This window comes from Glossina fuscipes, unplaced genomic scaffold (assembly GCF_014805625.2).
Source record: "Glossina fuscipes isolate IAEA_lab_2018 unplaced genomic scaffold, Yale_Gfus_2 3, whole genome shotgun sequence".
Lineage (NCBI taxonomy): Eukaryota > Metazoa > Arthropoda > Insecta > Diptera > Glossinidae > Glossina > Glossina fuscipes.
Genome location: NW_023998417.1, coordinates 13603953 through 13618785, shown reverse-complemented (window position 1 = coordinate 13618785; position 14833 = coordinate 13603953). Strand labels below are relative to the sequence as shown.

The 14833-nt window shown below is 34.9% G+C and overlaps 2 protein-coding genes across 2 annotated transcripts in view; one reads left to right on the top strand and one right to left on the bottom strand.

Annotated features, from left to right (window-relative positions):
- LOC119634641 overlaps positions 1–3286 on the bottom strand; it is a 23732-nt gene extending 20446 nt beyond the window's left edge. The window contains exon 1 of the mRNA XM_038028904.1: positions 3247–3286. The gene's annotated coding sequence lies outside the window, so the exon portion shown is untranslated. The remainder of the gene's footprint in view (positions 1–3246) is intronic.
- A 1006-nt stretch (positions 3287–4292) lies between these two features.
- On the top strand, positions 4293–7304 carry LOC119634626. Its single transcript, XM_038028887.1, has 2 exons — positions 4293–4491; positions 6454–7304. The coding sequence occupies exons 1-2, from the start codon at positions 4318–4320 to the stop codon at positions 7153–7155; spliced, it is 876 nt and encodes a 291-aa protein (XP_037884815.1). The 5' UTR covers positions 4293–4317; the 3' UTR covers positions 7156–7304.
- Positions 7305–14833: the final 7529 nt, after the last annotated feature.

Below are 14833 nucleotides of genomic sequence, written 5' to 3'. Positions count from 1 at the left end.
GCGGACATATGCAACGCCCAGAAAGGGTTAAGATAGAACCCATCTTTTAGACCGATCGATGAAGAATCTTTTCCTCAATCGATCCAAGCATGTCTGTCCGTCTGACGGGTGTCCATGTGTGCGTGTGTTCAGCCTCAAGTTAGCAACTTTTGAGATATTGTTGTGATGAAATTTGTTATGCTGACATGCTTTGAAAATGGTTCGGATCACTCCATTTTTACAACGATTTCACATGTAAGAAGAGATTCGCGACAAAAGTCGTACTAGGCGAAGTGGTGTAGGAAATTCAATCGTCGGCCTTGTCCGCTTATAATCAGTGAAATTATGTTACAGTTACAATAAAATATAATAGCATCGTAGAGTCGAAATGATGGGATTACAGAAGTTGTACCTCTTGGCAAACTAAACGGATTATCTGTATTGGGGACAAGGGTTTTTCCATTCCAATATGTTTTTCACTAACAAACGTCTTGCATCAAGAAGAAGAGAAGCTGCGTGTGTAAGACTAACATCAACGCCTATGAATCGTGCGTTACTACAAGCGTGCATCCAAATTACAACTTGAGTGTGTAAAGCAGAACACACATGCACGAATTGTCTTCGGGTTATTCGGGATAATTATATCGTTTAGAAAGCCAAGAAATCAGTCGGAATTGAAACCAATTACATGTGCTTTGAAAGAAATATTGATGTTTGAAAAGCAATCAGCGGATGGCCACCCCACAAATCGTAATGTCATTATAGTCGTAATATTATCAATTTTTTTTTTTTACATAAATTTCTCTTTTTTTTTCTCATAAAAAATATATTTTTCAAGTATGTTTTACACACTCAGTGCGAAGGCAGACACGAACACTTACTTGTACGTGGTACTTGAAGGTGTGGACTGTTTCACGCACACATACATATAACTCTTTGCTATTTGTTGATTTGCTTTTTTTATTTCGTGTACCGTATAACCTAAATACCAGAAATATTCTTAAAGTGACCACAGTATTTATTTATATTCAATGTTATGACGGACTTTTTTAAAATTTCGTGCTAAATATGAAAAGTCTTCAGAAGACTTGCGTTTCGGGAGAATGCGGTAATCGAAATTTTGCTGCAAATATATCGACGTAGCAAACTATCTTCGTTCTGGCTATCAATCACTATTAGCCTATCAAGTAGTTACATCATCGGCGCAACTACTAAACTGGACTACATATGCTGGCCGAACTCATTGATGCCCAACAATTGAGAGGAAAATGATAAAAAAAGACATTTTATCTCGCTGTAAAAAGCGGTTTCGGCATCTTTAAGAAATAAGCGCTTAGCGCCTGGCAGGTTCAAGTTGACGTCAATTGTGAACAATGGCTGCGGCGACAACAAGCCAAAGATAGATTATGGCATTTATTAATAAATTCATTTATCCATAAATTTAGTGCATTCACATAAATGCGAATACGAGCTTACGGATTATAAAGCATACAAGAGTTAGTTGTTAATGTAGTTAAATAAGTTGAAGGCACCTGCTGTACAATGTATTTTGCAATACAATGAATACTGATAATGACACACGCCGTGCGTGCATATGTATTGATAGTTTATTCAATGGACCGGATGTGATTTGTTGCATAGAGTTAATGGACTTTTGCTCGATATCGTGACAAACACTCATACTTTCTTCTTATAACAATGACCGCAGCAGCAGAGAGAAACTCAAGCCCGTAATGTTTTAAATATTTACAGGTTTTTAGTGTTCGATTTTGAGTTACATAACCGGATTTCTGATGCTAACGTACTTAAATATATTTTCATATATATACGCTATAAAAATAGTTCACCATTGAAAAGATGAATAACAAATAAGTGAGAGTTTATGTCAGCTTTTTTAATATTACGCAACCTTTTAAGGAATTTTGTAAAACTTTCTATCAAAGCGAACTGCGAAAGATGAGTTAAATAAAGTCAAGAGAATTTTTATTTACCTATTTATCAAGTTGTTAATACATACACTTTAAGATGATATTCGTATAATTATATAGTACAACCGCTTGTGGTATAAGTATATTAAGTTTATAAGGGCGTATGTACCACCCAGAGATAGGCGTATTATTTACTATGCAAATCGATGCAGAATGATTTCCGCAATCAACCAATTTATGCTCATCTGTCTGATGTCGTGTGTGTAAGCGGGTAAGTGGGAATTTTTAATGTGAATCATAAGGTATTTACAACGGGTACCCATATACAAGGCGAACAGTCTTCCATTCGATAGGAAAAGTGGTAATACCTCTCTAGCCAATATAGGCAATAACGGAGCACGGACTCCTTGGGGAGATTTTTGCCGTAAAGTGTGGAAATACTTTTTCTTACGTTGGAGAGGTTATAAAATTGTTTAAATGATTACTTGTTCCTTATTTAAGTTTTTATTGCTTGAAAAAGGCAGTATATAGATACACCTGAATTTCTACATTAAACATGCAGTTACATCCCTTGAACGCCCAACAGCGCACATATAATTTTTCATCGTTTGCAAAATCTTTTATAAATAAACGAAACCAATTTTTATAAATGAAAAAATGTTGCTTCTTTTCGTACATACGATTTGCATTTTCCGGCTATAAACGTCGCATAGACTAAGATATCTCCACAATATCTCTATTCTTATCTACATCCTTTGAGCATATATATCGCAACGATTGTTTTACTATTTTTTCGACTTTTCCGTTTGTGACTCCCCCCTTGGAGAATTTACGAAAAGATTCGACTCGACGTGAATGCGTTACAATATTCTCCCAAAAAGCCAAAAAGCCGTATTACAGAGAGGACGCTGACTGGGCATTTCCCGTACATTGCTTAGTGACTACTTTTTGAGCAGTTACAAGCGATAGAACACAGCCTAAATTAATCAAAATAAAATTCAGTCATTTTGTGATCTGAGTGACAATAAACGAAATGACGTTATATAATGATCACGTACCTAAACGCCTAAATAAAGAGTGGCTTCAGCTCTTTCACAATCACATACACGTTAAGAAACGTAATTCAAATCAAGTGTGGTAACTGTTCTCTTATTCTCTGACGATATATGCAACTCAACTTATCGGTCGTCCTAAGCTGACCACAATACCTTTTCTCATATAATATTTATTTTTTTATTATTTCTACGCTTAACGTTGAAAAGAAGAAAATTGAAGGCCTTGAGTTTAACTTAAACACATGCATGATGTTATATAAAAAATTATATGAATACTTACGTACAATGAAAAAATACGCTCAGCATCAGCATCAGCATCAGCATCGTCAGCGGCTAAAGCAACAGCATCAGCATCAACATAAGCAGCGGCAGCGACGACATATCGTTTTTATGGTAACTGTATTATCGAACGTAAGAAGAAACTTTCATTCGTACGCGCACAACTAAAATAACTTTTAAACAGCTATGCACATGATTAATGATTAATTTTATGATTATGACCGTCGACGGCACGGGACGACGGGTAAGCCAGCATGTGTGCTAACGCACATAGCATGTTAACGGTTAATTCAAAGAAAACGATAAAAAGAGAAGAGAAGAAAGCTATTAAGGCGCCCTTAATATAAAGAGTAAACATTCGAGCTGAGAGGAGTGTATGCGGAAATCTTTTTAACTTTGACGAGTTTCTTGCTCACAATTGAGTTTACTCTCAATTATTGCTTGTACTAGATATGCATATATGTTCGTTTCACAGGGAAGCATTATTTACTGCGCAGGTTTGAGTGTTGTGAGTATGCGTACTAGAGATTTTTACTTAATTTTTTTTATTTTTTTTTATTTTTTCTAGAGTTTACCGGTATTGATAACGTTTTTACGTGAAGTGCTAAAAGATGGCGATAGCAAACTTCGATTCGCGTATGTGAGTGATGTGCTATTGTTATTGGTATTTTCTTATTACTTATTGTCAATACGCAGGTATCGCGAGACAGGGCGTACAACATTTTAAGAGCGTTAAACATAACCAAATCCCTCCGTGTATTTAGTGTTTTTCGTTTTTTGCTTTTTTTTTTTTTTGTTTTCTGTTTTTTTTTTTTTTTTTTGCGCATAATTATACGAAATTTCGTCGTTGATTGTTTGAGACTCTTTAAAAACAGCCTGACCTGGCCGAAAACCTATCAAACCTTAACTTGTTCCATGCGAATGAACACACACAGTAAATTCGGTGATATTCGGAGTTAAGTGTAGTGTGCGGTGTTGTTGTTGTTTCCCGGGAAGATCTGCAACATAAAATATACCAAAAAATATATAAGATAGATAAGCAAAGAAAAAATAAAAATAAAAAATAAAATTTTAAAATGAAAATGAAAATGAAAATCGCAAGTTTTGTAACGTGTATACTCGTCATCTTAACTAACGTCGTCCTGGCTGATCCCATTAAGGATAATAATGTAGAACAGACAACGACACCAACAACAGGTGCATTCAGCGAATGCCTGGAAGCCGATTCAATCTCGTGTCTGCAATTAACGGTACGGATACATAAATAATTAAGTGCGTGACCGAAGCAAATGTAACCTTCGACCCAATAATAATAATAATAATAATAATAATGATATTTGCTTAGAAAGAAATGGTTTCATAGAAATGCAATTTCTGTGTTCGCATGGGATTACTTACAATCTTATAAAATAATTTGAAAAAAGAAACACAAACTTTCAAACTTCGAGGAAAAGTCAACTTTTCACTAACCCAATGTGCAGTAATGCGAACTCAGAAATAAATCAATGAAAATGTTTTTCTTTCGCCCGATTGAAAGCTACGCAGACTTTTTAAAGATCGTTAGTAATAATGTTCGTGGTACAAGGTTAGGTTAACGGCTACCAATTTAAACTAGAGTTTAAATTAAATTGAGATTAGTTATGACCTGAAATTTTTAATTCTCATGGATGTTGACTGGACTTGGTCACTTGGTGGTTCGATAACCTTTGCTTAAAACCTATTGATGGCAGCAATGATTGCTTTAAAGACTTACTTCTGTTTGACTCCGACCCAATTTGCCTAATTATATTAAAGCGCGATATCGTAACGCATTTTTCGCGCAATACCTGTACACATTAATCATCAGAAATCGCTATACGTTCCTTTATTTAATTTTTTTAATAATTTGCCTCGAATGAGGCAAAAGTTGTGTGAAGAGATAATGTCGTTTTACTCGTATTAGAGGAAATTGGAACCAAAATTGAGTCCTGCTGACAATTTTCAAGCACACACTGTGCCTTTGTTCGAGAAGTGAATTAATGCATTGACTGAGTTTGAATTTAATTTAAGAAACTTAAACAGATAGCAGCAGTTGAGCCATTTTTCTCTGTACCTTCAGCTGACAGAGATTTGTTCGGGGTTTGTACATGTGTTTGTGCATGATTAAATTTTTAAATTCAGGCAAAGCGTAAGTAATCGTTACGAATTTGAACTTATCTACTTCCACATTTTTGCGACATTAAAACTTGGGAGAACAACAACAACAACAAACGGTCGATAAAAATGGTCTAAAAAATATTGAGCCTAATAAATGCGATAGTCGTGAGAATGAGAGTAAATTGAATAAATAAAATAAATACACAGATTAGGGAACTCCTTGAAAGTCCCGCAATTCCTACATTATCTAATATATATATTTACCACAATCCAGATAGCTGAACTAATATGCCAACACACTGGTTATTCCTTTACCTATAACAGAAACGATCTTATCTAGAGCATGTTTTGTTGGCTTTTCATAATTTTGTTAGCGATAGCAAGATAAAATGGAGTGACTAGTCTGGGTGGACTATTGCGTCCTGAATCCATCTGCAGACATGTCCAAAAACGCGACTTTAGTGCCATGGCGCCATCCCTCTCTCTAACTAGTCTTGCGCTTATGTAGCTTGTACTTTCGCTTTCGCCACCGGGAAGCAGCAATTGGAAAGCGCATTGGTTGCATGATAATATGAACTTGGGGTGAGAGCTGGCAGCGTCGCGGCATTGGAAAATAAAATGTAAAGCAATACTCCTCCCTATTAACTGCCGCCTAATGTTGCTGTACAGGCATTCAACTTCATTTCAACTTTAAACCGAAATATTAGGGTGGACCTGCATAGAATGAAAAAAATCTCATTCAAAAAATTTGGAGAATTCCTGCAAAAGCTAATTTTAAGTTTGAGATGAAGCCATTGCTTAGTGCCAAATGAGGTCGGAAAAGTTGTTCCTCTTTTGCTCCATTTTCGGGCACGAAATTAAATAAAAATGAAGGGATAGCGCTTTTGTTTTGCCAAAGCTTAGTTAGGGCCCATACATGCAAACTATTCGTATCCCTTATCATGTATATCTTCGGATATTAGGATGTATATGTGAGAGCAATGAATTTAAAATTGTGGCAACGCAATTAATTTAACAAATCGCAAATTATTGAAATTATTAATTTTTCCCTACTTTGTCCTCCGTTTTCGTTGCAGTTTTACCGGAAAGCAAAATCGTTTTTCGAGAAACCGCAAATTGAAATTTTTGGCGGCATTACTTTACTGCGAGACGGTGAGGGACGTCAGGCCAAGGCAATTAACGAAAATGCTTTAGCTGTGGAAACGGCGCCTACTGTGGAGGCGCGCACCATTTCGATGAGCAACTATTTGATGGAGAATGTTAAAAATTTCCTCTTTGAACGTTCGCTGAATTTTAATTTCAACAACGCTGCCCGGTCTGTGGCTCGAGCCATACCTGACGATATTAAGGCTGATTTTCGCGAACTGCTTGTCGAACCTCGTCTAAAAAAGAAGAAACTTTTGAAAAAGTTGTTGCCCATCTTGATGGGTGTCGGCGTTAAATTCGTTGTACTAATGATTGGAGCTCTATTCGGCTTGATGTTCTTGGCGAAGAAGGCGCTTGTCGTGTCAGTGATTGCGTTCTTTATGGCTTTGGCCGCTGGAGCTAGCAGTGGTTTAGGTCAAATTGGTTCCGGCGGAGGCGGCGGACTTCTGGGCGGTCTAAGTGGCCTATTCGGAGGTAAAAATTCGGGCGGCGGCAGTTCAGGTTGGAGTTCAGGAGCATCGAGCGCTGGGTGGTCTTCGGGCGGTGGCAGCGGTTGGGACTCGCATGGTGCTTACAGTGCTCCCGTCGCTCAATCATTGGCATATTCTGGCTACAAGCAAAGCAGACGATAAACCATCCGATAACAACTGATTTAAGTTATTTAGGTTAAAACTCTATACAACAAAAAAAAAAGGATTCCCTTTCTAGACATACGTACAAGAAAAATTATTGGAAAATTACGCGCGGAGAAATAACGATAAGTCTTAGAAGAAACGAACCATATAATAATACAATGACATATTTATAAATTATCTTAGTTTATTTAATTTATTTGTACTTTTTTTTTTATCGTTCAAAATATCGCGAGAACCCGTTACCGGTACATTTAAGAAACACCACAAGCGCACTTCCCAATCATTGTCTCATCAATAGATACACAAAGTCTAACAAAGTTTAACAAATTATTAATCAATCATTCATTGAATCTTATGTTAAAAGACATTGTTTTAATCAATAATTTCCTCCATCTGGCAATAATTTATTTCTGTGCACATATTTATCCATTATTATTTACATGCATTGCAGGTTAGCAGCTTATGCTTTCGTTAAAACCGTTCTCCCATTCACCCTTCAGTACCATATTCATATAATCGTGTTGCTCGCACGTCTGCCTTGCATTTCGCATCTTAAACATTCATTTGACTTAAAAAATGTTTCCTTATAATTATTTTTATATTTATTCAACTCTTTTTACTGCTTAAGCTTAAGCGGATATTCCAGAGATTCACATTTTACATTTCGTCTCCCTACACTTCCTTCTTCACCACACGTTCGCCTTTTCGCCTTCTTTCTGATGCATTTCCATACATTTTCATTGCGCCATTTCGAAAGCCTGCAATCGTTTGAATTTTTTTTTGTTTTCACGAATCATTTATGCATAATTTTAAGAGTTTTCCGTTTTCACTTTAATTTATGTAAACAGCATTTTATTGTGGTTATACTGTTTTTTTTTTTTCTTTCTTTTTCTTTTTGTTCGAATCTTTTCTTTGCTTCGATAAAATTAAAAATAAAATAATTATAAAATTTGTTTAAAAAAAAATTTACTTTTCGGTCCAAACTTCGGATGATGTTCGGATGCTCAGGACGTTGAGAGCAGACTTTGCATTCTTTTTATTTACAGTATTTATGCTGTTTTCCTTAAGCATACATAAGCGACAACAGACTTCTTAATGGAATCGAAACGATTTTGTTTTTTTTTTTTGTTCAAGTTTCTTAAAGTTTTTATATTTTCGACCTGATTTATTTTACTTTGCTTTCTATCAGAATACGTGAGCATTTTATATGCGTTGTTAAAGACCATAACAACTTTGCATTTTAAATGCAACCAAAAACCGCAAGATATCTATACCTATACGCAGTACTTTTCACTTAGAACGACTGACTAAAGGTGGAAAGTGGAAAGTGGAAAGTATTTGCAAGACTGTACATTCTTCTCCAAGCTTAATGATACTAAGAAGAAGAATGATTTTTAATGTAAATTTTAGTTACGCAAGCAATTCAATAAAACGTGCTTAAGAAGAATGGAGCGAACGCTTTCATGGATTTGAAATCCATAAATTAGAAGAAATTGACGCTGCTTGTGTAAGCGATGGTGAAAAGTGAAATATTTAGACGACTCATCTAAGCGAAAAGTACTGCTCGCGGTAGATGTAAAATAACTTGCGGTTTGTTTTTCTTCTTTTTTTGTTTTTTTTTTTTCTTTTTTCTAGTCTTTTATTGTTTTCTTTTGTTATTATAACTGACGTTTTTTTTTTGACATGCTTAGCCTTTCTTCTTCCAACTTTCCTCTCTTTTTCGCACTGATATATTAAATATAAGTAAAACAAATTTCACTACTCAAGTCAAAGCAAACACAAATCATATTCAAAGTGCGAAAATGTATTTATGCTGTATGCGTTATTTGCGTTTTATGTAAATGATGCTTGCGGATAGATGTGTTCAACGTCTTAAATCAATATTCCATTATCGAACGAAATTATTTGGAAGCTGAATTTTAAACGAAACGAACGAAATGATTGACTGAACCAAAACAAAAACCGAAAAAGCGAAAGTTCATAAACGCTTCACCGAAGAGATGCTAATGAACCTAAGAATTATTTGATATATTAATGCATTTTTGGAATATTTCACTTTAAAAATCTGGAATGCATGAAGTGGGCTTAAGGAAGATCATACTTTGCCAAATTTTCGCTACTTGTATTATACATGCTATACTACCCTACTTAAACACTTAACTAAGTAGACTCTTTATGTTCATTGTTCAAGGATGGTGGTCGTAGTGAAAAACTGAGACTCGATTTGAAAGAGAAAAACCCTTCAATTGGTTACAGTAGCGTTTTTATTATTACAAGTTGTTGGTTGTAAGAATATAATTTTGTTGCTGTAAATTTCTCAAGTTGTTCCGTACAAGCATTGCGTAGTTGTCGCTAAATTAACTTTTCAGAAGATGTATGTAGGTACGTCTCCATGAAGTTTTGATTTAGACGATCGGGTTTAATTCATTTTGGATGGAACTGTCTATTGGCTACGCAAATATTGCAATTTATGCTATACTTGTACTTTTGATCCTTCCTTCAATAAATGGGTGCCTGTGTACTCAGTTCGACTCTCATCCATTTAGTTCTTAGCTAATTGTCTTTGTGTCAAGGATCTATCTATTGCTTTCATTGTGACCGATTGACATGCTTGAGCTGGCCAAAGACAATCAAGTTTCCTTTGTACTTCTTTAAGTTAGCATAAGTTTTCATTATATTGCTCGCGTAACTCATCTCCTAGTAATTCATAATCAGTATTTGAAAATTACTTGAAAATCATTATGAAATCATTATGTTTTCGTTGTCCCTTTTTAGTCTCTATTTACATTGGCTTTTAATGCTTACAAATCGCGGTTGAATATACGATATTCTGGAAATTCAAATACAAAGCGCACCAATTATCAATTACCGTTGCCTATTTTCAGTTAACATATGACATTATGGAAATATTTAATCAGCTTACGATCGAAACAAGAGGCGGTTGCACAATTTATTTTTTTTTATTGTTTTTAACCGAAAACAAGCAGCGAAACGTAACAATTGTTGTCTCTTGATAAAAACAAGAGTTTGTGTTTTACCGAATTCCACAATGTGGCCTAAGGGCCATAGAGATTAAAGTTCGCGCGTATGAATTCGCGTTAAATTACGCGTTATTCATACTAAATTTTATTTACTCAATATATTGTTTTATATGAATTGAATTTACTTGCGCACTGCAATAAAGTATGCAATAAAACACGACGTATAAACAGTTTGGTATGCTTTGTGTGCAAAGTGGTTTGAGCGGCACGTTAAAGCAGATTTTCTTAAACCGCGGCTCTACGGCTGGAGGTATAGCTGATGATAATTTGCGATTATGTCAAAGTCGAGCATTGCAACGTATGATTGAAACCAAACGACGTGATTCAAAACAAGTCATCATTATTATTAGAAACTTGCTCGCTTCATAAAAGTAGAAATATATAATTTTTTTCCTAATTAGGGGAGTTTGTAGCTTTTGCTAATTCTTCAGTTAAGTTAACCAGTGGTAAATTCATATTGTCACGAATCACAATCATATCCATTGGTAAGGACAATCAGAAACACTAGATAATTGGAAGAAGTCATGAAATGATGCAACTTCTTCTCTTTACTTGAATATATTTACACTACTGTCTTAAAGACAGTCTCATCTAGTGTTGTAATACCATTTTAGGAAAATAATTTTTATAAATTATTCTCTATCCAAGTAGTCTGAGGTAATTGTAATTAAATTTTGCACAAATTTTTTCGCTGAATATCGTTTTTTGCACATTCAGTTCAAACATGATCTTGAAATAATTCCTTGTATTTAACTTTCATCCGAATAGAAATATTTTCTGCTTCCTCCTGGACATATGCTGCAGAAAATTTATATTTCGTTTGTACGTGAGATTTTGTTGTTGTTTACTCTTGCACAGTCAATGTATTGAATGAACTAAACTTATATTAAATCCAGACTTGTTGCCCTACTTACACCGAGCTGTTATTTTTTAGAAAATATAGTAAATCACAGAAGCAGAGACATTTATGGATCGACACCCCCTCTTCGATTCAAAATTTTCGCGAGATGGGTAAGGTTGAATCAACGCCATTGCGTACATATTTTTATCTACATATTACATGCAAGGCCAATACACTTACACAAATTCCAATAGAGAATTCAAAATAAAATATATGAAATTGAAGCTCGGCATGGCGAATTCAAAATACCTAACTGGTATTTTACGATGAAATTTGCTTGGTAATGGAAAATCGATCAGTGGAGTAAGGTCATTAAGAGTGGTACTTATGATCTGTTACTATTTCAATGCGATTGACTGCATTCCTTTTGATTCAAATACTTTAAATAGATAATGAATGCATGCATGAATCAAATTCGATAAATTTTATTAATTTAATATCGGATACTTATGCTTCCTACCAAGCTGACTGCGATGTAATGCAACTTTAAACTTAAAAAATAGTTTTACTCAGACAAAAGAAGGGAAAATGGGGAGTGGAACTTAAATTTTAATTAAAAGCTGTAGTGTTTATAACAAATCAAACTCAAACTACCTTGGAAGCTTAGCGCTTTATTCTATTCGGTTGACATGTAAAGAGCGAACGGCATGTATGTGACCGAAAGCTGTCTTGATGAATGAGTGGATGAAGTATTTCAAAAGACCTCGAATACTTGGGCAAGTAGCGAATTGTCACGTTGCAATCGACACGAACTTGAAGGGTTCGTTACGCTGATGCTATTAAAGCGTACAATACTTTATTGCAGAAGACTTTTTGAATATAGTAACAATATATTTGATAGAATGTTCAATTTTTCATTTTCAGAAAGACAAGCAATGCAAACAAAAACATCGGACTAACTGTTTAACATGAGCACTTCACCCCAAAAATAATGGGATTTATTATTTCACATATATATACATATGCAAGGATGATAAATTACATTTAAAAATAAAAAAAAGAAACAAATGAGAAATAATTCAATCAATAACTAGCTTTCGTTTAAGCACTGAATATAAATCTTTGCAAACGCAAATCACAAACCCTAGTAAAACGACATTAAATGTTACTTTAAAATGAATGAATGGACAGCGGTTGCGTTTAAACACTGCGGTAAATTATCTATAGAGATTTGTTGAGTAATTGCTGTTATTGATGATTTAACAAACGTGGGTTTGGCATGTACAGGTGTAATGATATGTGTGCGTGTGGTTTTTATCATAATGTTAGCGGCATCACTGTGACAAGCAAACTTGTTCAGGATTGTGTTTATGCACTATTGCACCCTAAGAAACTTGTGCAAAAGGGTACAATAAGTTTGCATGAATTTATGTAACATCGAGAAGGATCCAAGCTGGATCCATTTTCTACTATTCCAATCAATTCAAAATTATTTCCTAATTTGAGTAACTGGAAATAAGAAGAAGGCGAGATGTAATAAGACGCCCCATAAGGGAATTAATTTTGCTAAATTTGAATTTGCGCCTTCTCATCTACATGCGAAGCAAGTCTTTACAAAAAAAACATAACATAATTCTTAGTAATTTATTGCAAAAATATATGAAGAATTGTTTTAGCAAATGCGGTGTGAGGTACCTAACGGTCGGCTCTGCGTGACTAGAACATTTTTGCTTATTCCAAATGTATTTGCCTTTTAGCGTAGGGTGTTGAAACAGTGCACCAGTGCATATAAATATCTAAATACGCATCTATTTTGTTAATCGAAAGCATTTTGTTTCTGAATTTGAAGTAAGAATGTTTCGGTTTGCTAACCCAAGTTTTCTGAGTGTAGCAATCTTGACAAGGGCGGCACCGATTGAATTCAACGTTGGGTCCATATGCAGGATATGTGCGCTGGTCTCCAATGCGCATTTGCTGCCGCTATGAATGGATTGGTAAAAAGTTTTAAATTTCCGCTCAATTCTTAATAGAATTTCCTGTCACTCCAAGCATAAAAATGTCATTGATTACGAAAAACTTGGTTTAACTAGATAATGAACGCATTGTGATTTAAAAACGTATGTACGTACATAAAAATTTTAAAACAGAGAAAAAAGTAAAAAAAAAAAATGCGCGTGAAAGTGTTGTGCAAAGTCACATAAATGCCGGTATAATACACATATAGTGTTAGTTTATATGTTTAAATATTTATTATCTAGAAATGTGTTGCACTTGTGGCTCTAAATGAATGAGAAGCTGTCGTGAATTACGTTTGGTTTTTAAAAGCATACTAAGTTTCGGCGTTTAGAGCCAGATCGGGGCAACTTGACGGATAATCTTTAGCTTGAAATTAATCGAAGAGGGGTTTATGAGAGAGTAAAGGTCTATGAACGCAACTCGTCTTTCCGGTAGTTTAGCTATAAAAATGATAATAATGACACGATAGCACACAGGTTATGCTCATCTCGTGAGTTTAGTTACTCTCGAGGCCACAGATCTGTCGTTATCAAGTATTGAATTAGTGACGTCACTTTTCTAATATAAGATTAAAAGCAATCTTTGTTAACGCGTCAATGCATTCCGTCGATCCTTTTCTCTACTATAAAAAAAAGTCTTTTAATTTCCATAGAGAGATATATGATTAGCTCAACAAAAAATGTTATAGACTTGCACAAGTACAGGTGGCCGCCATTCGGACCAATCATCTGGTTACATCGACAACAGGTATAATGGTTATCTTGTTTTAATTCTACGTTTGCTCGCCCATTACACATAAGTCTATCATTTCAAACAAATATTTCTCACTTAGCCAGTAAGCTGAAGCACTCACAACGATTACATACTATTTAATTTTTCCATGAAGTTTTGTTAAGATTTTTTTTTAAACACTACGCGTTACTCCTTCATCATTTGCAAATGCGTCGTAACATATGAAATATATGTATATCTTGGTCAAGCGATATCTATTCTTCCTAGAAATACTTCTTCGAAACCGCGAATTAACTTATGGTCTGTTCGGTAGTACAAAGCTCGAAATTTCGCGTGAGGGAAATTGCTTTTTTTGTCCCCCCTGAGCAGTACAGTGTAGCAGATTGAGGAATGCGTGCCCGGAATACTTCCACAATTGAGGCTTCTTCGAAGTTAGATGCTCGCAGGGTGGGTTTCTGTCATCTGAAACAAACTTTTTAAGATGATTACTCATTTATCCCTATGATTCGAGGTAAGCTAATCTGGCTATTCTAAGAATTTAACTCATTCAACGATACGTAAGTAAGCGTACACATACTATTGCGCGGGACAAAGATGATGAACGCTTGTTTCTCACACCTTGTCGATATCTTGTTTTGGAATTTAGTTCACTACAAATACTGAAGTCATCAATTTTACGTTGTTTTAATTGTAATTTTGAAAGTTTAATTTTAGTAACTGGATGAGACACACAAACAAGCAGAACCAGTTCATATCTAGCTGATGCCTACGAAATTAATGTCTTGTTCTATAAATGCAATAAATTTCATTACATGTTATTACGTTTGTTTGTGTATGTTACTCCTATTACAAATATTGTATACACTATGGTATGTTGATTAGTTCATTCTACTTGCTTTGGAGGGCAATATGAGTAATGAGAATAGATGTGAAGAGCAAATAAGACGACAACGCAGATGGGGGACAATTGACTAACAACAAAAACAAGATTGGACATTAATTGTTACAATTTGACGGGACAAGGTGTAATATTTGTATTACACAT

Bases quoted from the DNA above. Each gene is read 5' to 3' on its own strand.
- LOC119634626 (XM_038028887.1), top strand. From the start codon at position 4,318: ATGAAAATGAAAATGAAAATCGCAAGTTTTGTAACGTGTATACTCGTC. The intron at 4,492-6,453 runs GTACGGATACAT...TTTTCGTTGCAG, and splicing joins TCTCGTGTCTGCAATTAACG to TTTTACCGGAAAGCAAAATC.